The sequence below is a fragment of the Zosterops lateralis genome, assembly GCF_965231275.1.
Source record: "Zosterops lateralis genome assembly, chromosome: 11".
Taxonomy (NCBI): Eukaryota; Metazoa; Chordata; class Aves; order Passeriformes; family Zosteropidae; genus Zosterops; species Zosterops lateralis.
Genome location: NC_139771.1, coordinates 15,620,232 through 15,646,821, shown reverse-complemented (window position 1 = coordinate 15,646,821; position 26,590 = coordinate 15,620,232). Strand labels below are relative to the sequence as shown.

The following is a 26,590-nucleotide window of genomic DNA, read 5'->3' as shown; positions in this document are numbered from 1 at the left end:
GGATATCTAAAACTCAGTGAGAAAAATTATACACTGTAAAATATCCTCATTCTGACATATGGAGGCTTTCAGTGCCCAGGTCATGCAGAGTAGCTAATCAATCCCTACTGACCTCCAGGAGCCTGAAATAAAGCTGGGTAAGGCCCCAGTCCAGCAATGCACTTAAGGATATGCTTATGTAAACACAGGATCCATCCCATTTTCAGTGCAGTTTGGTGAGAAGTGCATTTCAGAGTGGAGCATCTCCAGGGATGCTCCTTTTTGCAAGGGCTGTGCAGGATGAGGCTGTACCAGCTGCCAACACCAGCACACCCCAAGGAATCTGGTAATCCTGCACAGGGCAAAGTAACTCTCTTTGTTTTACTTGTGGAGAGGCTGCTGAGGTACCACTGCTTTGGAGTCAGTGTGTGTTTGTGAGTGTGAACACTTGTCCTCTTCAGAGCTGATGAGCTCTTAGGAGCTTGGGTTTCTCTTGCTGTCTGTTTAAGAGAAAATTAAATTATTTAGGATTAGGCAGGGTAATTGAGTGCTGCAGGACCTTACAGCTATGCCTGTTGTGTGTTGAGAGATCATCCTGTCTCCAGGCATCATCAGTTCCTTGACCCAACTGTGTTGCTGCCATTGATGCCTTGGGAAGGCTGACCTGAAACAGAGACTGGACAGAGCTAGAGAATAAAGTAGATATTTATTGAAAGGCCCCTAGGATACACCTTGGGCAGGACAGGGCCTGACCAGGGCTACACCCAAGATGGACTAAAGTGGTCACAAAATGGATGACCAGTCACAATGTCTCACACTTTTATAAGTTTTGGTCCATTTGCATATTGGGGTTTAATTGTCCAATTACAGCTTCTGGTTGTGAGGTCCTATTCTTCTTTTCCTCCCTTCAGTCCACTGTTGTTTGTGCTTTTGGACCTGAAAGTTGTCCTTGGTCTTCAGCAGGAAAAGAATTTGGTTTGTCTCCCTACTCCATGGAGAGCTGAGTGACACTGAATGTGAGGCTCAGAACTGCACCCCTGGGCAGCACAGAACCTGGAAAATATGAAAGCTCAAACTTAAAGCATCACCACAAGATTACCAACTTGTACCAAAACCCATAGGAGTGGAGTTTTGTTGTGGTTGTCTGCCAAGGAGTGAGGCTGCAATAGTTACCACCATGGTATAGAAGAAATTGGCTAGAAGGGAGGCCACTTCATCCATCCCCACACAAACCACTCCTCACCCATTTGTCTGAAGTGTTTTTTTAACCCTGTCAGCCATGGAGATCCCCCAGCCAGCCCAGGCAATCCCCTCCAGTGCCCAATGACCCTTGCAGCAGGGAAGTTATTCTAGTTCTGAACTCAGGTCTCCCTTGCTGCATTAAAACCCATTACTTTTTCTATGCTTTCACTGTGGATAACAATTTATTGCCTTCCTCTTTGCATAAGCCATTTATATAATTGAAGACCCTTATCATGTCTCCTCTCTGTCTTCCCTGCTCTAGACTAAATAGCCCAGATAGGATGAAAGCTGGAATGGGGTGTCAGGGAGAAGGAGTTAGAGGAGGAAATCAGAGAGGGATTAATCCTGCTTTCAGTCCCTGTAGAAACAGACTTTTCCTTCTGACGGATGGGGATGTGGGAAGGGGGAACAGGATTCTCAGCTCTGTGAGATGTGTATCTGATTGATGGGCCACTGCCTCACAGACTAAGGAAGAGAGGCTTGGATTGACCATCTGCTGAGCTGTGACCCTGCTATCCAGCCTCTGTGCTTGGAAATGAAGGCTTCAACTGCTTACACTGGTGAGGAGCATATCCAGCTCACACGTCAGCTCCTGTGAGATGTATCTGCTTGAGCTTCTGGGCATCACAAAAGCTGTTTCCAGGTGCTGTGTGAGTTATACAATCAGCCAACATGATGATGCAGCACCACCACCATCCACACCGCCCACCACGAGCCCTGCCAGGGAGCAGGAGTCCTCTCCTCTGATGGGAAAACACCATTTCTGCTGCCCTGACCTCTGCTCTGTGCTTCCCACCCATGGACAGCATGGGAAGCCACTCACCACACACGCTGCCTACATGTGTTTCAGCTGCCTACATGTTTACAGCTTGATTGCTGTTCATAAAACCAGCACGTGGAACAGGCAAACACCGTCTGATCCACAGAGCCCTGGGGCATATTATGTCAATGTCACATACATTAGGGAAGTACAGCCAGCCTCAGAGTGACTTCTCATGCTCAGAACCCTTCTCCATTATTCACATATGCTGTCAGAGCTGCAGCACACATGCAGCCTTTGATGTCACAACCTGAAATAAAAATACCTCCCAGCTTGGAGACTTCCAAAAGTGCAAGGTGAAGGAAAGAAATGTTTCCTTACTACTTAATGCTTTCAAACAGCTTTCAGTGACAGTTCTGCCATGCCCCAAGCGCTCCAAGAACAGCAGAACAGCACGTAAGGTGGAGCTGTTTTCCCTGGACTCCTGGTGACATGGGATTTCAGGATTATTTACATCAGAAAAGGGCTGGCCTTGAAGAAAGCAAAATATTAGATGCTGTTTGGGGCAGCAAGAAAGTTCACTGCATTTCAAGTGCACTGCAGACTAACTCCAGCACTCCCAGTCTCTCTTCCTCCCCACTGGCTCATCAGTCAGCTGTTAAGACTTTCCAGTTCAATTTCACAGTTAAAAAAATCTTGACAAATTGCAATCCAATTGTTTGGTTGAGGTTTTTTTTCCCTCTCCCTTTCCCCCACCCTTCCTTCTCAGAGTGACTTTGAAGATGACATTTGTATTTCTGAATTAAAACCACATTTGCCCAATATTGCAGAGGGGGGAGGCAGGGGCAGAAGAGAGAAGAAAAGCTTTTGTTCTCCTCCTCACAGTGACCCCTCACCTGCCAGGGCCAAGCTCCAAATAATTTCTAACAGCTGAGGTTAGTCAGGGACACCTAATCCCGGAAAGCTGGCTCTGAATTCCAGCACCAGCACAGTGTGTTTGAGTTTCATCAACAGCCATTTATATCTAATTCTCCCAAACCTCTGAAGTGTGAGTATATGTACAGGTGTATGCTTATTTAATCAAAAATAGTTTTATTTTTCATAAATCTCAGCCCAGATGACATCAACAGCAGTGATAACATTATGTTTTTTAAAGCTAAGCAAGCTCAAGAAGTGTTTTGAGGATGCACTGGGGTCTTTTGAGTGTACCCTAAACAGCCATGTCTACATGATGCCCAAGAATTGTGGTTCTCAACCAAAGGGAGGGCTGAGTCCTCATTCCCTGATTTCCTGTAATGGAAAAAGATTGCTCTGTGCAAATGGAACTGAAAGTATCTTGTTGAGTGTGCTGAGACCTGTCCTGTGTGTTTACAGAAGGGGCATAAGGAGCATCCTGGCAGCACAACAGAGAGAAACCTCCCAGGCTTCAGCTGATGGGTGGATGTGACAGCAATGGGCTCACTCTGAAAGAAATGCAATGCACCTTCCCAAGCAGGAAAAGGGGCCAGATGAGATGTGTTGGGTAAAATTACTTTTTTTTTTGTTTGTTTTTTTGTGGGTTTTTTTTTTTTTTCTTTGGAGTCACTCAGCAGGAATAATGTGTTATTTTTCTCAGGAGAGTTTTAATTTTTTCCAAGATCGTTCCCTGGCTGACCCTAAGTATTGGTGACCCAAGGATAAAACTCCAGTTCTGCTGCATCCCTTCCCAGAAAGGAAATTTTCAGCAACTTTTGTCTTTGTGGTGTTTGCTTTAAGACCATTCTCTTTTTATTAAGAAAAAAATCTTTGGTTTTGCTGTTTAGCCAGTTGAAATGAGTAACAAAAATGGTATTTACATGGGACAGAGGAAATGTTTTCTTTGAAATTATTTCATCTTACTAATTGATTACAATGGGACTGCTTGGATGTGTGTAGCATCCAGTCCCTCTGTTAGAGCAGGTCTTCAGCCAACTTGATATAAACCATCCCATGGGAGAAAACAAGAGTAAAACATGTCAGGTATTTAAGGCTCACCATCCCATGGATCCAGTTCAGCCTCCACAAGGAAACAATTATGGTGTCTGAAAAGATGTCCTAAAAATATTGGAAGTTTCTGTGGAAGACGAAACACTAGAGAATATTGCTAATGAAAAACATAGACTAGAAATAAAAAATCATCTAGAGAAAACTCCTTCAAGGAATAGGTATTTTCTGTTGTTCAGTGCAGACACCACTGAGAGCCTGCTAGCATAGAAAGTATGTGATATTGATGAAAAGTAATAATACAAATCCACAGTATGTCTGAATTAAATCAGAAAGGGAAAGAATTAATACAAAGAATTTAAGTATTACAGCACAATTCCCTCAAGAAGAAAAAGAATCTCATATTTGGAAGTGATTTAAATATAATAATCTTCAAATATTCATGGCTGAAAATGTTTCCTAAATGCTGTTTCCAAAACGTTGCAAGACAACAACTGTGTCCTGAGCTGATTTCAAAACCATGGAAAATAATATTGTTTCACATAAACACAGAAGAAAATGTGATATCAACAGAAATTAAAGGGGGGAAAATTGTCCAGGTCTGTGTGTCAAGAATGGTGAAAAACAGAGAGAAAAGGCTTCAACAGGAAAGCTGGAAAAGCCAGCACAGAGAGGCAATGTCATTCCCAGCTCACCAACATGTCCATGTGATTTGTGTGGTTGTGACCTGTTCCCCCTCAGCTCCAGCAGCCAAGGGGGAATAGATCATAACCACAATGCTACCAATGCTCTCAATGCTGCCAAGAAGTAGGTCAGAAACCTATTTTTCTCCCTATTCTTCTCTGGCCACGTCGTGGTCTTGCAGCAGTGAGAGGAAGGGAAGGAGTGGCTGGTGGCCAAGGGTCTGTCCTGGGCTGAGCAGGATATCCCGGGCCCTCTGAAAAGGGACACTCATGATCCCTCCAACAGCAGGGATTGCCCCTGGCAGTGCCCATCTCTCTCTGCTTCCTGGAGAAGGATTTAAAGGGAATTAGAGACTTAGCCTGTGGTTAAATGCCTGAACTAATCTGAGCCAAAACACATGTAAAGTGGCAGCCCCATCCAGTGATGCTGCACCCAAGCAGTGCAGGATGTTTTTGTGTTAACTCAGGTCTTGGTGGTCTGGGATAGAGGGGCCTTGCAAACCCTCCTGATGATGTGGCTGAGGTGGGGATGGAGGGGACTCAGGCAGCAGCAGGAAGATGGGGATGGAGCAGAAGGAAATGTGTTGTGACGGAACATTTAATACTCTGGGGCTAAAAGCTGCCTGCTTCTCCTGTTGTCCCCCAGGGCTAGTGATTTTATCACTTCTGCTCCTCACATCCTTCTTCTCTTTCCATATATCAGCTGCCCTTTGCCCCCTGCCCCTTGCTCTAAATTTATCCAGTTAATTAACATAATTCAGTAAAATTTAGTAATTGCTTTCAACTTGTACTTCCTTTTGAAGTTAGCTAGAAGACATGTCAGAAAGCTGCTCTGATTCTCCTACAATATCATCTGAAATTATAAAAACTACAATAAAATTAACCTGAAGACACTATCTCTACTATCCTTATGGATTTACCTTATTTGTATCTCTGTGTCATAAGTACCAAAATACTCTTCTTGTTCCTCACTCCTCTCTTGTCATTGCCAGGCAAAGGCTGCTGGGACAATGATTTTGCCACCCTGGTGTCCTGTGACCTTTGGAGGATGAGTGATCCATCTCCCTGTGGGAGGTTTGGTGTTCTGCCGCTGATCAACGAAACACTGTCCTCAAGTGAATAGTTTTACAAGTGGCAATCAATTCTGCTGCCTCGGGGCTTGGCACAGCCCAAAACTCAAGGGTTTGTCACCACTGAGGTGACAGCAGGTGATTCCAAGCAGGAGTGTTTATTCTAATGTGTCCCTCTCATGACATTTCCTTAAAATATCTGCAGCGTTCAGTCCCGTGCTGCGCTGCTTTATCTAAGGCAATTGTGTTCTCTCTGACATGAAACAAACTGCAAAGCAGTTGCCTCATCATTCTGCCTCTAGCAGGTCTTGAGTCCAGCTTTTCAAACCGATTTTTCCCTTTTCACAGTGCACCTGTCAAGAGCCCACTCTGGAACAGAAGATCAGAGCAAACGGGGGCTGAGGAGAACAAAAGCTGACCCCAAACCTTTGACCTAAATTTAACATAAAGCCAAGCGAAACCTTAGAGGTTTGTAAGTGTTCATGAAACATTTCCACCTCCTGCTCCCCTCTCCTTTATCTTTGGTTTCTTTATACTTCTACACTTAACTGTTTCTAATTGAAAGTCTAATGTAAAGCTCCCCTAAATTGATGGAAAGGCTCTCACTGATTTTAGTGCCTTCTGATTCAGCATCCCAAAGGAAGGAAATAATTTCTTTAATGAAAGTGTCTTTAAACGTAAGAGAAAATAAAACCTGAAAAGAGATAAGGAAAAGCAGAGATCAAATGCAATTTTCCATCTAGCGGGACATGTCTTTGTTCTGAACCCCACCCATGAAATTCCTATGAATGCTGTTATCCCAGGAAAAAAAATATCTCTGTGCAGAAACAGAGAATTGCTAAGACAATGGTGAATTGGTTTAATATGCTTTAATGTCTTTGTATAAGAATGATAAAATTTCTAGTTTTTGCAATCAGGTTGTACTTTAGAAGCTAACTGCTGGTAATCAGCTGGCATTTGTCACCTGAAATTTCCATTTGTATGTGTGAGTTTCCTTTGCACCAATATTGCAAAAATGAAAACACATGAAAACTTAATCAGGAAAATAACTCTGCCACTAATACAATTTTTAGCTTGCTAGGTGACTCTTTTCAGAAGGAGGTAGTGATAGTTTATGGGGCTTAGTTACACCTGAATTTCCCTAAACAATGCATTAAATGGTCAGAATAAGCATGTTCTTGTCCAAGTTATATTCTAGATTCACAGATAAGGGTCTTGAAGAAGGCTGGTGAAACCAGCCCAGACAAAAATTAAGATGTGGCTCATGTTGAAAAGTTGTTACACTGTCTTTTGGCAGCGACAGGTCCTGATGGATTGCTGTTGCCAGTTCAGAGCTCAGTCTCTGTAGTACTGACCTGCCTTGAGCTCCTGTTTTGCTCATTCAAATGGAGTGTTTTCTGTGTGCACACTGGTGTGGCTGCACATTATACTTGTGAATACATGCACTGTTTATCTAGGGAATTGTTCCCCAATAACTGTGTAACAGAGAGTTTTGGTGTTCACAGTCACAGGGTAGATGCACACAGAACAACATGTGATCCAGAGGCTGCTGCTTGGTGTTAATGGAAAACACAGATGTGCAAAGTGGTCCTAGGATGATGCTGTTAATAACAAGCACTGCTGTGCCTATAAATGAGCAGTATTTTAACATTATTCTTGTGCAAATTTTACCCAGCATAGGGTTTTTTTTCATTCTCATTTTCTTTTTGTCTCCTATTTGTGTTTTTTCCCCATACTCCTCCTAGATTTTCTGCTTCTGAACTCCTCTGAAGTCCTCCCCAGTGTCAAGACTGCACTGTGTGGTGTGTGCCAGCAGTACTCGTGCTGTCCCTCTCCCAGTGCCTGACAGCAGTGATGGCACCTAGTTTGGACACCCCTGACCAAAATGCCTTCAGAGTATCTGCTGTGTGCCTTGGTCTTTGGAGGTTTGGATAGTCCTGTCCATGCACTAACCACTGTTCAGCTCCTGAAGGAAAATAAGGACAGTGACAGAAAGGTGCTGGCTGAGGTCCATGGACCATGGAGTGCAGGTGTAGCAGTGGTGGAGAGAAACCACTGGACAGAGAAATCAGGTACAGAAGAAATTATCCTATTTGCTTTTTTTCAGCCGAAGTTAGAAGGGGAAAAATATGTGTGTTGGCCTAGTGACAAATCTATTTTGACTGTCAGAACTTGGAAAACTTTTCTTTCTCTCAAAACTTGTCTTGGATCCATTGGTGTGGGTTTTGTAAATATTTCATCTATCTGTTTCTAGAAAACATACAGAGCATGACTTACTGGAAATGAAGCAAAATCTACCAGACATAAAACTCAGCGCGTCCTCCATAGCTCATATTCTCTGAAGACTCATTTGTCCTTTTTGTCTTTTTAGATATTTCCTCTTCTCTCTGGCCTGTTCTTGTTATTTGATTCATCAGCCATTTGTTATACAACTCTTGGCAAAATACCAGGGTAATCTTCCTAACTGTGAACAGGGAACTTAAGGGACCAACAATGGTTTCTTTACTTGGGAGAGCAGAAAACAAGTCAAGCCCAAATATTGTCTTTGCTGAGATCAAGTTTGTGAGGACAGTGATGTGCAGCACTCAGTGGTGTAACTGATGAAGCTTGTCCTGTTGGGATTTTCCATGGTTTTTTAAAAGGTTTGAGGTGTTACTTATCCCTGTGAAACTTGCCTCACTGCTGTGCCAGTGGTGAAGTGGGCAGTGATGGAGAGATGGACTGAGCCTCTGTCTGGTGGGAACTGAGCTCCCTGTGTGTGGCTCCATGGGGGTGGTGGGTGTTCTCATGCTAGGGGTGGGGATGCCTTTCTGGCTACAGGCATCCCAGACAGCCATTAAGACAAGCAAATTGCATACTTCCATCTCTCCTGGGTCCACAGCTTCCTCAGCCCAGACGAGATGGCCTTACACCCACTCTGAGCCTCAATAAACTTCCCACTTTTGCAGTTTCACCCAAGGCTCGACTTTGCACTGGAATGATCCTGAGATTCTTCTGCTTCAGACCTGTTGGGTTCCTCTCTTTCTCCTTTCCCCTCTTTCCTTTAGAAAGTCTATAAACTTACTAAAAGTTTATAGCAGAGCTGCACAAGCATGTCTTAAATTCAGAGCAAACACAGCTCCAGCTGCAGCCCACAGCCTGCCAGAGAGACTCCCCTGACAGGTCTCCGATGAGCCTGTTACTACAAGTTCACTCCAACTGGCAATTCCGGCCAAAGCAAAATCTTGCATGAAGTTCATATTAGTTCATATTAGCTCACGTTGCCAACAATTCAGTAGCTTCTTCTCAGTGCTTGAATCTCAGTTGAAAGATTTATGTGCATTTGCCATGCAGCCTCTCTGAGAAAGTCACTGAAGGTGGGCAAGTATTGGGTTTTCCCAAATACCATGGTGTGAGTTGTGTAATCTTCTGCAACGACTGAAGATTTTAAGTCCTAATACAGAGTTGTCATCTCTGCAAGATGTAATAGCATCCAGATTAACTTCCAAAGGAGCAAAGGACACAGTAAAAGTAGTTTTATATAGTCATTTTCATTTCCACTTACTGAATCAGTGAGGTCTTACATCTATTGAATAACTTAATATTTATAAAGCCTTTTTGTTAAAAGAGTTTCTAATGCTTTGATTGCATGCACTAAAACTCATTTTGTGTGTTTTAAATGAATTATAACCTAGTCAAAAGCACTTTCTCGCCCTAAAGCACTCTGTGCATTATAGTCTCTCTAATACCTTCAGCTGCTATAGAAATCTCACAGAGATGAGGATGTTCATGATAAATAGATTCAGTATTTTTTTCATGTCCATTTCATTTTGTACATTTGCCAAAAGATTTTCAGAAAACAAAACAAAAAAGAATCCATGTTATTCAAATTTTTTGGTTGAAAAACCTCTGATTTAGTTTCTTTTGAGTCACATTTCAGTGGGTTTTTAATGAATGGCAGTATGTAAATATTAGCCACATAGCTAACATTTTCTGTCCCCTCCTGACTCATTGTAGATTAACAAGAGTGAATTGTTGTCTCACCCCTTGTGTTAGGTGAACACTGTGTGATCTGGGCTAAGAATAATGAGTCAAATTCAGTCCTCTACTGGACCTGGAGTGAGGCAGTGGCTTCTAAGCTGCCACCAATTACAGCAGTGCAAAGGTAGTGCTGTATCCAGTGACCTGCTCACACACTGCTGGAGATGTACCCTCAGCTTCTGGAGCAAAGCCCACTTCCATCCTGCTGGAAAGAGCTTTGCAAAGAGGAAGCAAAATCCTGCCCAGTGCTGTGAAGAACAGACAGAGGCTTTTTGGGAGTGTCTGTGGGAAGGGGCATTTGCTATTCCCAGGAATGGGAGGCATGTCTGCAGTGGGAGGCAGCGCTCACGGGTTTCCCCACTCTCACCATTGAGCATTGTTCAGAACAAACATAGAGGCTGTATATGGATGTAAAGCTTAATTTGTGGTTTTTACACCCACCACATTTCTTGGAGTTGACAATTTCTAGAACTCTGTGAGTTTTTATCTCCAGGCTGTTGTTTTTTTCGGGGTTTTTTTCTTCATTTTATAGGAAGCCAGCAGACCATCTTTTTTCATAATGAAACAGCATGCAAACAAACCAACCCACGCTTCGACCAGTGCAGCTGTGTAATGCTGTCCTCCCCTCAAAGGTAGGGGCAGTGGGGACACATGTTGGGTTGGTGTAACAGTACAGCTGCACCATGACATTTCTTGGGTGGATGCTGAGAAATCTATAGGGATTCCTTGGGGAAATGTGGAGTTGGGGGGGAAAAAGCCCTGCTCTACCCACTGTTCCACTTTGCTGGAATATCCACTGCCCAACAGTGGAATAGAGTGACTTATTTTTCAGAAATGCCTTGGGCCAGCTGTGACTGAGTGGTTGTTTCCTGCTCCAGATAATCCTCAAAATGTTCAGGGCATTTTCCAGGTGGAAGAAAGTTAGAGCTAAAGAGACACAGAAGAAAGGAGAAGATTCAACTCAGCAGTTGTTTAGTATAAGTGGAATCTCATTAATTCTTAAATTTCAGCCCTTTCTGATTACCTCATATTTTTAAAGATACAAATATTTTTGAGCTCTCCTAAGCATGCTGAAAAGCTCCTTGTTCTTCCTCCTCTGTGGCAGAAGATGCTGCATTAGGATTTGTACAAGATTTTGACATGAGGTACGTAATGCTCACCTCTGAAAATCAAACTAATATTTTCTCTGAGGATGGAAAAAGGATGAGCCAGTCACTCTTTCTCTGGGAATTTCCAGCCAAAAGGAGTAGTTATGTGATTCAATTCACTGGTGAGTGGGGCAGCAACGTGGATTGTTGGATCCTCTTGTTGGGCACGGATTGAGAGACACGGAGATGGCAGGAGTGCTGTCACCTCGTGCTCTGCCATCATCAGCTGTGTGGCTCCAGCAGACATCATTAATCAAAACCCTGAGGGGTCTTTTCAAACCCTACTGTACCCTGACCTACCACAATCCTCCTCTCAAAGCTGTCCCTTCCTCCTTTACCAGCCAGAATGGTGGATTTGAGTACACAAAGAAACAAAATCAGACGGAACTGGCTGGAAAATAACCTGTAGCCTCAGGTAGGTGTTGATGGACATTCTCCATTGGCTGAAAGTTTCTTATCTACTTTCAAGGACACTTTTATTTTTAAATCTCTTTTCCATTGGACATGGACATGTGAAGTCAGGTAGCAGATACAGAGGCTGGCGCAAAAATACCCACGAGCTGCCTGATTTCCATTGTATCCCATAATTATAGTAGCATACACTTTGGACTGACAGCATTTCTCAGCAACAGAGTATTTTAGAAATATTAATCTCACATCAGCTATTTGTGTTGAATATTGGCTTATTCAGCAGGTGATGTGAGCCAATATTATCATACTTTTATAGACAGCAAAACAGAGAGAAAGAAAGATTAAGTGACCCACCTAAGGTCAAGCAGTATGTCCAAGAGAAAGCCTAGTTAAGCTTGGGGATTACTGCCTCCCAGTGATGGAGAAATGTCTGCAATATTTCTGAGAAGCTAGCATGTATACACCTACAATAAATTAGAAATTATGCTGGCTTAGGTTAGTCATTCACTAGTGTGAGGGACATTTTCATTGCATGGTATTGCAAAAGCTAACTGACTTGGTGCTTTAGACAGTAACAGCCAGATCCTTGAAAATGTCACCTTGTTCCTCCATGTGCAAACCCCACAAACTCCTTCTTAAAGGAGAGCTGAATCTTCATCTGGTGATTAATATAAACTGTGATTAGCTTGTGATTTGGCAAAAATGGCCAAAGGTTTGACTCTTTTAACCTTGTCTTCTCACTATTCAGCATTTCCCATTCCATGAGCTGAGAGGAGCCCGTACAGATGGGACTGTTCCCAGTTATGGGGAGGGGCTACATGATGAGGAACGGAAGTTCTGTGTCCATGAAACTCCTACAACATCAAGTCTCAAGGTAACAGCATCTCCTAAATTGAACACTGGTGTTCAATCAAACCACTGATGTTGTGGGAATTTTAGGATATGAATTACACCATGAACAGTTGCGTAAACTTCAGAAGAAAAAGATTTATATTGAGAAATTGGCTAATAATAGGGATAATGTGATTATACACATGGGGAAAAAAGCCAAGCCTTTTGTTCCTGGACTTTCTTCTCTTACATTACATTATGGATGTCATTCAAGGAAGCAACCTCTGCAGAATAATTCAAGTGTTAACTAACTATATTTCAAGAAAAATGAGCAGGGTCTCAGATTTTACTTGGCTTGGATGTCTAAAGGCAAATTATAAGTTATGTAATAAAACAACAGAATCGTTCAACATTGATTTACTTGTTTATTTTGCTATAAGAAATGAAATTTTTATTGGAACGAAATTAAACAAAGGTTTATGTGCTTGTTCCCCATAGCCTTTTATACAGTATTAATATAGTAATATTCATAAATCATATCAGACTTTTCAAATTTCCTCAGCAGTGACCTAGACAACAAATGCTTAACAACTTGCTGAGAGACTTTGAAATTAAATTCAGCTGTAATATCATCATGACTAATTTATGGCAAGTTTGGTTGCTACAAAGATACACTTCAAGAAACTGAAGTACATGGTGAGGCAAAGATAAAACATGGGTTCAGTATCATGTACTTATTCCACTAGAAAGATTTATTTTACGTTTCATTACTTTACTGAACATGGCAAACCAGTGTGTTCCTTGGGAGAGAGGAAATCTTAGATAATTAAACATGTAAATACTAGGCCTTCAACCAAGTAAAACATGGAATGCACTAGATAAGAAATTAAACCTTTATAGCTATTGAAGGAGTCTTCCCTTAACATCTGTTAATATGAACATTCATGTAGACACATGGACTCTCTGTGTGAATGTATCTATAAATATATACGTGCTTATACATGCACACAGCCTCCACTTCAGAACAGGCATAATAAGTGAAATATTATTTAGGGTAACACAGACATTATCTGGTGCAATTGGAATCATGTTTCTGAATTGCCCAACATCACTTAAGCCCATTTTTGTCCCACTGCAACTTTTGAACTTCCTGCAAGGCTCGTTATGGCAAATTGAGATTGATGACAAAGCGCAACATTCTTAAATTATTAGCATTTTAAATTATTAGTAACAGAAACAAGCACGGCATTTTTCTTTTATCATTGCTGCTGCTTGGGAAAAACCTCAGAATTCCTCAGCTTTTGAAGGTCCTCTCCCTGTCCTTTCTAACCCATTCTAAGGAACTATCTGGCCAATTAAAACAATCTCTCCTTTGGAAAGCAAACATTTGGCAGAGTTAAGAATGAAGGCTTTCTTCTACTACACCTATTGTCCCATTCCTTCATTTACATAACTACCCCAGTGTTAATCAAGTGTCTGTAGGCATATCTCTAGAAAAGTGTAAGGCCACAAAAATAAAGGCAGACGTATCTAGTTATAGATGAACCTTCCATATGCTGCAGATCTTTTCTCACACACTTATCTTTGTTTGTCTCCACCTCTTTAAATTGGAAAACTCACAAAAATCCATCTCCTGTGAGATTTCCAAGGTTTCTTGATTTCATTTTGGTCAGAACTGACACAAAAAGATGCATGTCTCAGAAGACTTCTGAGCTGCAGCCAGGAACAGGGAGAGCTGGACTGTGCCAAAAAAAAAAACGGTTTTTTTACAACTCACCAAATTTTTTAACCTTTAAAAATCTGGAATCTGTCCTAGTAAAGTCTTGGGTACGATTAAAAGAGCTGTCCTGATTTATTGGTGCCAAACAAAGTATGTTAGGGGAGAACATTACTTTGTAATGGGAAAAGTGTCAGTGGAAGCACTGCGCATCAGCACTGCTTGGGCTGGGTGAGGCCTGAGCCTTAAACTGTGTCTCTAACACTGGAGAAAAAGACTACTAAAGAAAGGAAGAATGCTTTACCTGGAAGGGCATCTCTTAGTATCCCAGATAAAGCTGGCTGTGAAGTCAACCTCAGCGTCTGGGGTTCTGCTGATTAAGTTATCACAGAAATCATGAAATATACTGAGTTGGAAGGCACCCATCAGGATCATCTATTTGCTTTGTGCCTCACCCTGGCCCTGCAAAGTAAAAGGAAATAAGTTTCTCATTGCCATCCCACCAGGAATGTTAAGCCACGGACATGGAGTGATGGTTTGGGGAATGTTTCACAGAAGCTTTCCATACACACAAATTTAATAAAAAAATAGTATTCTCCAGTTAGTGACATAGTTGCTTCCTGCTGTCCTTTAATTTTGCACTATTTCTTTTCTCTTGTAAATGACAAAGTAATTTTATTTTGACTGTGTTCTTGTTCTTGCCCTTTTTCTTACCCAGAGCAATGCTCTATTAAAGCACTGTCACAAGGCCATGCCAGGGACTGCCCAGAGACAAATGGAAAATGAAATGTAAGTGACGCAGGGGAGCCAAGCCTGCTGTTAATAACCCAGCCTGTTTCAGACATACTTGTCCTACCATCATCCTTCTGAAGTATTTTAATAGAACCCCTATGCAAAGGGAGACCTTCATAAGACGCCTACTCCTGCCCTTCCTGAAACCACCATGTTCATTTTTCTTCAAAACATTCAACTGTGGTAACTTTTGGGTTTTAATCTGATTTATGACCCTTTGAGATGCCGTTGAGGTTATAGTTAAGGCCCTTAAACTGGACAAAATTAGTAGCAAATATAAATTTAATTTGGTGAACTTATGACAAAAATTATACAGAAAAAGCAGCGCTGACATGAAAACTCTTACATGAAAAATTATACTGGAATTAGCAGTATACACTTCTGCATCTATACACACTTCTTCCAGCAGATATTCTTCTAACCCATCCTACTTTTGGGCAACTACTTTTGCAGACTGAAAAAAGGTGGTCCTCATTTTGTAGTGCTTGTTTTGGGTAAACAAAATTGTCTTCCCTCTTTAGATGTTTAATGATTATTTGAAAGCAACTTGATGAATAGAAGACCATGTACTCCCACTTGGGGCAAGTGTATTTTTTAGTGATTTATAATAATTAATCTTTGTCTAAGTGGAATGCATTAATTTCTCCTGCTGGTGCAGACTTTACTTCTGTTTCTTTTCCTAAGTTAGATGGTTCTGCTCTAGAGACATATTTGCTGATTAAATTGGACTGCAACCGGGTAACTTAGGTTATGTCACTGTTACCCAAATGATCTTTTAAAGAACACAGAGTACTTGTTTTTGCTGCTCTTGCGTGCTCCACATTTAATCATAGCTCTTTGTAGTTTGTTATTTCTAAAATTCAGATTACTGTGACTTAAAAGTCTCTCTGTCCTTGCCAGGGCTTGGTGACATAAAATAAACCCATATATTAAGAAAAGAACCACAAAACTTGTTAAGTTGCACTGAGGAATGGAAAGAAAAAACAAGAATGCTTTACAGTGATTTGAAAATGCCATCTGCAGCACAGCTATAAAGGGAAATGCTATAATAAGTTGATACTAACCCTGTAGCCAGAACTGTGTGTGAGAGTGCTGTTACCCACAGCAGAACCCCTGGGGCAGGGGGTCCCTGTTGGGTGTGGTGTCCCAGGGCATGGGTGAGGCACAGACACCCAGCAGGAGTGGGATCATGCCCTGAGGAACATGGAAGTGCCACTGGGCAGGAGGAGTGGGTAGCAGGTAGGAGTGGGAAAATGGAGGGAACAGAAACCAACAACTCTTTTTTTTCTTTTTGGCCTGGGATAACAAATAACTTGAGTGCTGTGTTGGAGGTTTAGGAATAAATGGGACAGGACTACTGCTAGACATTCCTCGAGCTTTTATTGCACATCAGCCTCATAACAAGGTTTCAGACAATTGAAGGATGGCAACAGCTCACCCCTGCTAGCAGCAGCCAAAGATTTCTTTGTTACAGAGGATTTTAAAAACTTTCTAGCCAATAGCATATTGCTAAAGCTTACAGACAATTATTCTGGCCAATCACTGAAAGCTCACACACACCTGCTTCAAACAAGGCTTGCTCATATGCTTTCTATTAACAATAAACAATACTCTATTATTAAGCTTAAAACTTTCTACTATCGTGCAGGCATATTTTTCTGCAGTCTAAAGGTCTATCTAAAGCCAAACCTAAGACTCATACTATTGTTTCATGTTCTTCCTTGCTGTTCTATTGTCATTTCTCCTACTCTCAAGATTTGCAGTTACAGCCAATTCTAAATTCTTCTGCTCTTTCTGTTTCTGGGGCTGCTTTCAAAGGTCTCTGAAAGCTTTCTTACCTTTAGTATTTCCCACAACGTGCAGCTGTAAAACACTGCACTTGGGCAAGGTTTCACTGGCTGCAGAATGAAGGGCTCTGTACATCTTCATTAGTTCCTTCCATACCCAGTTCTGCTTTTCCTTGCTGCTCCTACAGCCTACAATGGTGCTGCTGGGGCATGGCCAGGGTGACAGGGAGGAAGTTTATACCAAGTGGTGATGGGGGCAGCTACCTGTCTCTGAGTTTGGTTGTGCTCCTTTCCCAGTTCTGATGCCTTCTGATTTCAGACAGGGCTTTGGCCCTAAGCCTTTGCCAATGTTTCACCTCATGAACTATTTCCTTGTCCAGACAAACACCTCTTCCAGGTCAGATGATAATTTGGGATGGGGATGACTGATCAACTGATCAAACTGGCCTCAGTGCAGATGCCCAAGGAAGGCAGTGTGCACAAGGGTTGTGAGGAGTAGGTGGGTGGACAGGGAGCAGAACCAGGTAAAAGGGGCTTTGGTTAGAATATCAGGGAGATGCTGGGAGCTAATGAGCTGCTAACAAGGCTGATAAAGGAAATGTGGAGATAAATACAATGAGAATTAGGCAGGAGAGATGGTTGGAGACTGGGTGTGGGGATCCACAAGGACATAAACAGTGAACATAAAACAGTAATGGAATTAGGGTGAACAGGACAAACTTACCTAAGAGATGAGGTTGCAACGAGGGACTGATGGTAAGAAGGGACAGAATACATTCAAATGTTTAATGAACTGCTGTTACCTATCAGGATCTTGTCTTCTCCAATGTATGTTTGGAGCTCAATGATCCTGGTTCAGCTCTGAGCTCTGGCAAAGGGTTCCTGCCTCTCCCATTCCAGAGGCCACCTGCATCTCTGACAGAATATAGAGCAGGTGCCTGCACATGCACTGTCTATGTGGCTGCATGAGAAGTGGGTGAGAGTGACTCTGGTTTGGGGGAATCATGTGCTGCACAGTGATGCCATCCTTGGTGACATGACAGGGTACTCCTGGGTGTTGAGGCAGGTTTTGTATTTTTATTTTCTTTATTCATTTCTAAATAAATGGTCTCCTGCCATGTTGGGTGGCTCTGCTCTAGTGCCCAATCTTGGAAGTAGCTTGTTATCTTCCAGATTCCTCTTCCTAGGTGATGGGAGGTGAGTGTGGGACTTTAGGTCCCATGAGTAAGGTCTCATGCATTTGAATGCCTCCCAATGAACTGGGTTCAGTTTCCTCAGTTACCCAAAATAAACCCTTTCAGGAGGTTGCTTCTGTGGTTTTGGCCAAGGATTGGGGTTTCCTGCAGATGTTGCACATTCCCAGTTGAAACAGGTATTAATGATAGCTGAGTCTTAGATGTACAGTGTAAAGGCCCTTGTAAAGTTTTTTTGACAGCTTGGACACCCCAACATTTCTGAAGCTTTCTTATTTTTATTATTTCTCACCCTTCCCTGTTCTCACAACGTGTGATTTAGCTGGAGGAATACTTTTGTTGATTTTACATGATCCACTTATGAGAATTACAGAAAAGCCTTGAGGATATGAATGATTTTCTCTTATATCCTCAAACAACAGGCAGCAAGTAAGGCTTGGTGCAAGGCAGTAAACAGCAAGTAGAGAACCAAAAGTAAAATCATTAACATGTATCCTCCACACTGTGCAAATGAAGGACAGAAAACTCCTAGGAAAATCTCTGGGAATTTAGCTATCCTTGCTTAACTGCAGTTATTGTGAAGATGGTATTCATGTAAGTCCTTGTACTTCTGCGTAGGTAAGGTCCCGTTTGAACTTCTCATTTGACACTGGATTGTATTTATTCTGACACAAGGTGTTATGTTGCACTGTGAATAAAACAGTCAATTACTGATAGAGTAACTTCTGTGTGCCTTGAGGGATGGTGATGTTACTGGCCCATGCATTAGAGGCTGAAGATGGCTATTCAGTTTCTACATCTCTGAACCCTGCTGGGAATCTGAATTGTTCACCTGAACACTCTTTTTTTATGTGTTTTCTACTAAAACACAAAAAGTTTTAAAACATCTCTGAATTCTTGCTTGTTTGTCATAAAGGAGGAAAAAAACACCAAATGGGAATTAAAAAAAGGATTTTCTTTGTGACTTCAGCTCCTCATTAGGAGGTTTATGATCAGGCTTAGGGAAATCTTTCCTTGAATTATTTTAAAGTTCTAATGATAAAAACCTTGGGGAGGTCATGCACATGAGGGATTTAATACCCATTCAGAACCATCTGGCATTATATTACATGCAGGGAAAGAACAAAATCTGGCAGTAGTACTTATCTCCGTTAACCCAGAGTACAGGCTGATATGATTGTAGCAGAGAAAATACCCTCTCTCTTTCACCAGGAAGAGCTCTTAATAGACCCGGGCTAAATTGGCTTGTAAAACCAAAGACTTGTTGAAGCGTGGATCTGCCATCTCATTGAGTGCATTTGCTTTGGCTTTTAATATGTATTTCATATCTCTTTAACCTTGACAACTAATATGTTAAGGTATAAAATATTGCTGGGATGAACAACTGTGTTTGCAGCTTCTGTGAGAGTAATGTAATCATAATGCTGAAGTTGTGCCTGTTCCCATGTTGCTCCTGCCTCTTCTCCAGAGCAGCAGAGAGTGCACAGTCCCAGTGACATCCTCAGCAAAACTCCTGCTCATGTCAGTTGTGACAGCTAACCTTCCTCCAAGGCTCTGAACCACCTACATGCTTAAGCAGGTGCTTGGCCTGAAGCAAACTGACCAGTGAGTGGTTTGGTCCAAACCCAGCTGAGAGGGTGAACAAAGCCAGGGAGATGATCTTTTCTCATCCAGATTAACTGCCTTTCACCCCACCTGCTGGGCAGGCTCTCTTCAGCCTCCCAAGCTGGTCATTACTGCTGCACCATTTTCATCTTATCCATACTCCATCAGGATCCTCCATGGAGGGTTTCTCTCTGCCCTCCAAATTTTTCTCTCCTCTTCCCTCCTTTCCCAGCTTGGTGCAGTCTGAGAGCTGCTCTCTTTCAGCCAACATTACGATGCACTCACTACATGGAAAGCAAAACCATATGGAAGACAAGATAAAGGCCATTTATCTTGAAGTATACTGAGATGTGAACATCTCACATTAAGGCTGCAGTTCAGCCAGGCTGTCTTGCACATGTTGCTGTCATCTCTTTCCACCAGAACAGAGATGGACTCCTGCGTCAGCCAAAACAATCTTCTTAGCTTGTCATCTGCTTTGTACTTAACACAGCCTTGCATGCAGAACATTAAAAAGAAAAAAGAAAAAAAAGAATCTTGTTATGTCTTTTCCTTTGTTCTGAGACACCACCTGTGCCAGCTTTCCCTTTGAAAACTGCTGTTTGGTGAAGGAAATTGCTATCATCCTGAGATAGAGCTGAGTTTGGTAAATGCTTCATGCATCAAGCTTGGGAAAGAAAGTTTGTTCTATATTTATTAATAAATGCCTCTTCCAGAGTGGCTAAAAGGGAATCATAGAACAAGTTGTGTTGGAAGGAACCTAAAGATCATCTTGTTCCACCCCCCTCCATGGGTAGGGACACCTTCCACTAAACCGAGTAGGTCAAAGCCCCATCTAGCCTGGCCTGGTGTTATTATAATGGATGATATTATTCAATTAATAGCTGCTTTAAGGAAGGGAGACCCAGCAGGATGTTCCAGTGATGCTGGCTGTGCAGCCAGGTGAGGGGCAGCAAGAAAAAGATGTGACCCAGGACATGGCTCCAAGGTGCCCCGGTGCCCCGTCAGCTGAGGAGGAGCTCAAAGATGTAACCAGGTGTTTAAATGCTCCTGATCTGACACTACCTCCCTGCTTTCTTTCTGCTGAGAGTCCCCACCAACAAATGAAATGACAACTCATCTAGTCTGGGGTGAAAGCCTCCATCTTTCACACTTCTGGAGAATTAAGAGATGGTGTGCTGGTGGATGTCCCACTGTGTCTGCTGGTACCTTTCTGCTTTCTTCCCTGGAGTTGTAATACATTCACTGATGGATTTATGCTCCAGCTGGAAAACAGAACCCAGGACAGCTTTTTCCCTGGATTCGTGTTATAGACACAAACAGACTCTCACAGCCATTTGTAGATGGTTCTATCAGCACAAGGGTTTTATTACCTCTCTAAAATGGTGCTGAAGGGGAGCAAATGACCACCAGCAAAAGGAAGGGTTGGAACAGGAACACAAAAGAGCAAAGGGCAGGAGGCTGCCATGAGACCAGGCAATTAATGGCAGGTATCAAAGGGGCTGTTGGGAACCACTAGTTTTCCTATGAGGGCTCATCTTTTGAGTAGGAGCTGACATTGGATCGCAGCAGTGTCACTCTGGTATGAAGTGCATTTTTAACAGGGAGAAGACTTTCACCCATCTCCAATTTCAAACTTTGCAGAATGAGTTTGCAAAATTAATGTCAGACCTTTAAAGTAGCTCATGTTGTGAAGCAGTAAGGTGGAAAAAAGATGCAAGCAATTCTGTTTTAAATAAACACCCACCATGTTATTAGAAACTACCTGAAAAGACACTTCAGCAGTGTAAAATTCATCTTCCGTGTTATCCCAGCTGTCCTGTGTGAGAAACTGTGAATCAGAGGGTTTGTGAAGTGTGGGAATCACTGAGTAATTCCATGCAGGCAGCACCAAGCTCTCAGCTGCTTTCCCAGACTCCTCATGAAATTCTCATATTCAGGTCCCAGTTTTGTTGTTACTTTGCCCCTAAGTGTGCTGAGAGTCTTCTGCCTATGCCAGACCCCTCCTGCTGAACAAGGCAATGCAAATGGGATGGTGGGCAGGGGGGGGGAACAAAAAATGATTGAGAGGTATAGCAGATTATCACTCTGCTGTCTACTAATTCTGGACTGAGCTGAGAGTAAATATCTTTCATATCCTGTCAGTCACAGCCATCCTGAAACAGTCAGGGTATGTCACTTGTGTAAGCAATGCTACTGCCACCTTTCAATCACTGCTCTTGAAGAACTGCTCAAACTCTCGTACTTTGAATGATTCCAGCTGTTCTCCACTCCCTCAGAGATACCATGAAAAAGCAGTCCCTTACACTGAGATTCCTTTAGTGATATCAAAGGGTGTGGAAGAAGCTTGCTAATTAGTAAACCCTCAAGGTATGAAGATATAAATAGCCCTGGAGCAGTGAGAACAGATCCAAATCTGCAGACTTAACATTATCTTGGGATGAAAGCATTACATTTAGGCTGATTCCACTAGAGAAGAGTGATTGAACATTCCTGTTGAGGGCTTGTTTTGATTGATAAATCTCCTTGTTGGATTGTGCAGCATATTATCAATTTATTGAGCCACCTGTCAAGGCTGAGCCATGAGCAGCAGTGGCAAGAACTTAGTCTGGGATGAGCAATCACGAGGGAAATTTCTGGCTTGTATTTTTACATATATAAATAAATAAATACATATCTCAATTCCCTTTGCCAAAAGTCAAAAATGCTTTGGGGGTCCAGCTAAAAGGCAATAAATTTGTGATAAACAGCTGATGTTCATTAGGCCAGCATTTGTTAAAAGAAGTGAGCTTATCCTACCCAATGTGCTTGTGGCAGAAGGGAAATGTCAGGGCTGGGAGAGATGGAAATCACACAGTTGCCTGTTCTTGATCTCTTTGCATACTCAGGAGCCACATCCCTCCTCTCATAGGCCTGGTGACAGTTTGTTCTCTCTTCATTCCAGCACAACTGCAATCAGCAAGCCAGTCAGCTGCTCTTAAATGGCCCTCCTGCATTCTGCCATAATTTACTGCACTCCTCCACACTTCCCATAGGGATTACTTATGAGGGTTTTTTTAGTCTCCTACGCTGAGTCTCTTGAAGATTACACAAAGCAGCCACTTGCAGTGGCTTGACAGCACTGTCTCCCTTTGCTAAATGTAGAGATCTTGGGTTTAAAGTGAAGGCTGTTTTAAGGAAAAAGGAGGAAACACACACAAACTAAACCAAGCTTCCCCTCAAAATACCAGCCCAGCTGTAAGTGTGGACTTGGACAGCTGTTCCCAAGGGCAGGATCAGAGCACTGTGCATCAGGATCACTCCTGCAGGACCACACAAGTTTACTGCTGTCCTTAAATCCCAGCCTTGCAACTGGTAAATTCCTGCCAAGTAGTTTGAGATGGGGGTGCCTGGGAAGTATCAGATGAGTCTGCACTGCATCATGAGAACACTATTCACACTTAATTATGCATATCCCTCCCCTCCCAGCAGACAGATGCTGCATCCACAAAGTGAGAAAGAAACAGTTTTTAAGTGGAATCTGACAGCAAAGAGCCCAAGAGCAGGCTTCAGACAATCCCAGCAATGGAGATCCTCACAGCATTGCACAGTTCAGAGCAGTGGATGTTATTTTTTTTCTGCAGCAACAATTCCCATCTATCCCAGTCCAGCTAACATCCTAATTCAAGCTGGTTGTCTTGCACTTCTGCCTCCTTGTGCTGGAATGCTGGTGGGGAAGTCCTGACCTCCCTTCTCTCCCTTGAGCCCTCTCTGTGAGTCCATCTTTCAGCCAAAAGCCTGGATGTTATCTCCTGCCAGATGTTCTGGATGGTGCTCATCATAACAGCCTTGCCCAAAGTGCATTAAGATCCCTCACGAGGATTACCCTGCCTCTGTGTCTGAGACAGTACCTTAATAGGCACCAACCAGGCTAATTCCTCTTCTAAAGCAGACTGATCTTCCAGGGATGAATGATGGGCAGGCAGGAAAGTCTCCCATCAGTTTCACCCACAGCACAAACTGCAGCATCACCCTGCTGTGTTTGAGCAGAGCAGATGTCCTGTAAACAGACACAGCTGGTAGGTGAACACTGATCCATCACCAGCCAACACCTGCCTGAATTAAATCCCAGTCTGTTTATTCCTTGGAATGGCTAGAAGAGAAGATACTTCTCCTTCATAGGGCAATCCCAGGGTGTACTTGCAATAAATGTGCAAACCAGGCTTTTGGAAGCAATTCATTGGAAGTGTGAGTCTCCAGTGGCATTTCTAACTTGGGCCCATTACTCATGAGCCTGCTGTTGTGTGTACCATGGGGCTTTACCCTTTCATCCTGCCCTCATTCACACGTCAAATCCCCTCTCCCCTGATCCAAGACAGGAAATTTCTTTTCTGTTTGCATCAAGCCATGGTGATGTAGACACTAATCCGGCACAAACCTGGGCTGCTCTATGGAGGTGATGCTTTTCTCACCATCTCTCTCACACTGGCTCTACAATTCATGGGTTTGAGCTTTGATTCTGTAGCTACTTTTAAAAGTCCCAGAAGGTATGATGGAAAAGTATGTTTATCAGACATGATACAGCTGAGTGAATAAAGTGAATGGTCCTCTACTCATGAAATGCAAATTTATCAAGGAAACTTTCAGTTTACCTTGTTCAACAATTTTGCAGATGGGGATTATTGCCTTGGGTGAGGAAATCCTCCATATTTTGTCCTGACTGTTCATTTGCATGGAGGCTCTTGACACGAAGTTTGAGTTCCTGCAGCTGCCTCAGCCCTGCTTCTCAGTAAACAGCAAGTAGAGAACCAAAAGTAAAATCATTAACATGTAGGACAGCTTTCTGTACAAAACAGAGTCTCTGCTGCAGTTTCACTTTAAAACTTAGTCTAACTACATCTGTCACTTTTTTTGGCACATTCTGGATTTATAAACAGGAGAAGGAAAATATATGTGAGCAAAGTGACACTTTGACACTCTTCAAAATTTCAAGTGTTTTCAGGTGGGTGTGTGAATTCATTCTGTAGATGAATCAACATTTTTTCATCTATATTCATTTAATATGTATTAGGGCTCCAATAAAACATTGGGATGCTCAGAAATTACCAACAAAACCCCACAACAAACAAAAACACGCTCCAACCAATAGTTTCGTTTTCCTGTTTACTTTGGCATGTGGTTTAAACGCTTTCTTCTCAATACACCAGGGCTAGTTGGTGTCTTGCTTATTTGACACATTCAGAAAACATGTGTCTAGCTTTGCAGCTGAAACATGAGACATTATTGCAATTAAATGTTTATATGCTGAGAAACAGTGTCTTTATACAACACAAGGCACTGTGTACAATGCATATTAAATACTAGATATTCAACGCACACAGAATAATGTTAGGTGGAAAATGTTTCTTTTGCTACAATTGCAATTGTTTTCTTTATAGTTCTAGGAAGTTATCCCACACTCTCTGTTTTAAATGTGTTTCCAAATTTAATAAAGTGTCTGGTTTAATGATGTGTCTGTTTTAATGACATAGGAATCCCAGTCAGAAAGCTTCATTATGTGAAGATGAGAAGAGGAGAGTTTTCATCCCAAATCCTGTTCTCCTATACGGCAATAGCTCAGGTTTCCTTCTGTCCTGGAAAAAGTACCATGAAGATGATTTCATGGATATCACAGCTTTTCAGCTTTCTCCAGAATATGGTAAACTGGACAGTAGGTGGAAGTGTTCATGATTAAATTCCTTTCAGAATTGGGAAAGTGATATTCATTCACATTCAAGGCTTCTGAATCTGTTCATGTGTCATCTGGCCGTTTAATTATTCAATAAGCAGTGCTGGCCAAGGAATGCAAAGTGAAATTGCTGTAAATTAGCTGTGGTATGAGACAGTCCCTATAATTGATGTTACTTTTGCACAAACTTTCTCACAAGTTTTTATCACTGAATTAGTTCTATTTTTGACATTAGTAGCCAGGTAATATTTAGCAGTGCAAGATCTCTTACCTGAATTAGGGGTATTTTTTGTTGTGAGGGGGAGAACATGCTGTATACTTCAAAGTAAGTCTAATTTGGCTGCTACATGGGCAGTGACTTGCCATTCGAAAGCTATTTTTGTGGCTCGAACAAAAGAAAAGCAATTGAGATTTCTTGGAAAATTGTTTGGATCCTGCTGCAGCTGAGAGGCTGGAAGAGTCTGTCTCTGCAGGACTCCTTCTGGACGTCGCTTCTGGTTACACATGTGCCTAAGTATTCTGTGGAACCGGGCCCTCAAAGCAAGCAGAAACACCCACACACTTCCACAGACTATCCAAGGACACAAACACTTTCCACTCTTCCCCCAGAAAAACTTGCCTTGTCCTTACTTTGCTGAGAAGCTCAACCTCAGCAGCAAAGACAGCTCTGCCCAGATCACCCAGCACTGCTGGTGGAACAGATCCCTCTGCATCTCTCAGGGAGCATCGGAGGTGCTGGGTTTTCCTCTGGCTGCAGAATAGTTTCCTGATGCAACTGAAGGATTTCTGGATTCTTGTTTTATTAAAGTTGGGAATGTTCTGCCTGGCCAGCAGGACAGGGAACCTTCTGTGGTTTGGTGCTGCCTGCTGAAAACCTCATTGTGAAGCAAAAAACTTCAAAGATATTATTCACTTACTTGCTTAAATTTGCTCTCTCTATTGTGTCAGACAGACAGACTGTGCCTGCAGGGCATGAGGAGATGCCTGGAGGGAATGATGTGCCTCTGACTGCCCAAAGCCCAGGTTTTCTCCATGTGCAGCACATTCACTTCTGAGTGGCACTGAATTGATGCTGCACTTCCAGCCTGGCCTGAAACCCCTGGTGTCCCCTGCTGGGTGAGTTGTGGGTGTGGTTCTGCTGAAGCAGATGGGAGGGCCAAGTCTCCCTGAGTGCCAGGCCAGTGGTGCTGCTCTAGGGATGCAGGTGCAGCAAAGGCACTGTGCTGTCCTGCTCAAACATCGATCTCACTGAGCCAGGAGAACCTGGACTGGCCAAAAAAAACTACCTGGCTTTGAGCATTTCCAGGCAGGATTCTGTGCACCCACTGAGTTTCTGCCTGCCTGCTGGCCAGTTGTCCTGGGTTACAGTGTAGGATGTAGACAAAGTATTTATTCTATCACCATCTTCATGAACTGTTGAAACCAGGTGGGCTAGTGTTTTCCCAAGCCCCCTGCCACTTCTGCTAATGGCCTTTGGGGTGTCTTCTGCTAATGGCCCATTAACGCCTGGCCCATGACTCACAGGTAACTCCCTCCAGGGGTTCTCTCTGTTTAATGGGCCATCAAGGACCCTCTTCACACTCCTCATCCTATTGTGAGATGCTCCACCCAGGGGGAGGAGCCAAGCATTCTCACCTGGATATAAGCTGGTATGTGGGACAGTGCAAGGGGCACTTACCCACT

General features: G+C 42.7%; 1 protein-coding gene across 2 annotated transcripts; it reads left to right on the top strand.

Moving 5' to 3' along the window:
- Positions 1-3,198: 3,198 nt before the first annotated feature.
- Positions 3,199-12,110, top strand: LOC310913577 (uncharacterized protein). Of its 2 annotated transcripts, none has more exons than XM_083869102.1 (6): positions 3,199-3,503; positions 6,045-6,164; positions 7,442-7,768; positions 10,249-10,348; positions 11,206-11,279; positions 12,024-12,110. In XM_083869102.1, the coding sequence occupies exons 3-5, from the start codon at positions 7,582-7,584 to the stop codon at positions 11,264-11,266; spliced, it is 348 nt and encodes a 115-aa protein (XP_083725228.1). In that variant the 5' UTR covers positions 3,199-3,503; positions 6,045-6,164; positions 7,442-7,581; the 3' UTR covers positions 11,267-11,279; positions 12,024-12,110. The 2 variants fall into 2 exon arrangements, with proteins under 2 accessions (XP_083725228.1, XP_083725229.1); XM_083869103.1 differs by having other exon boundaries at positions 6,045-6,168.
- Positions 12,111-26,590: the final 14,480 nt, after the last annotated feature.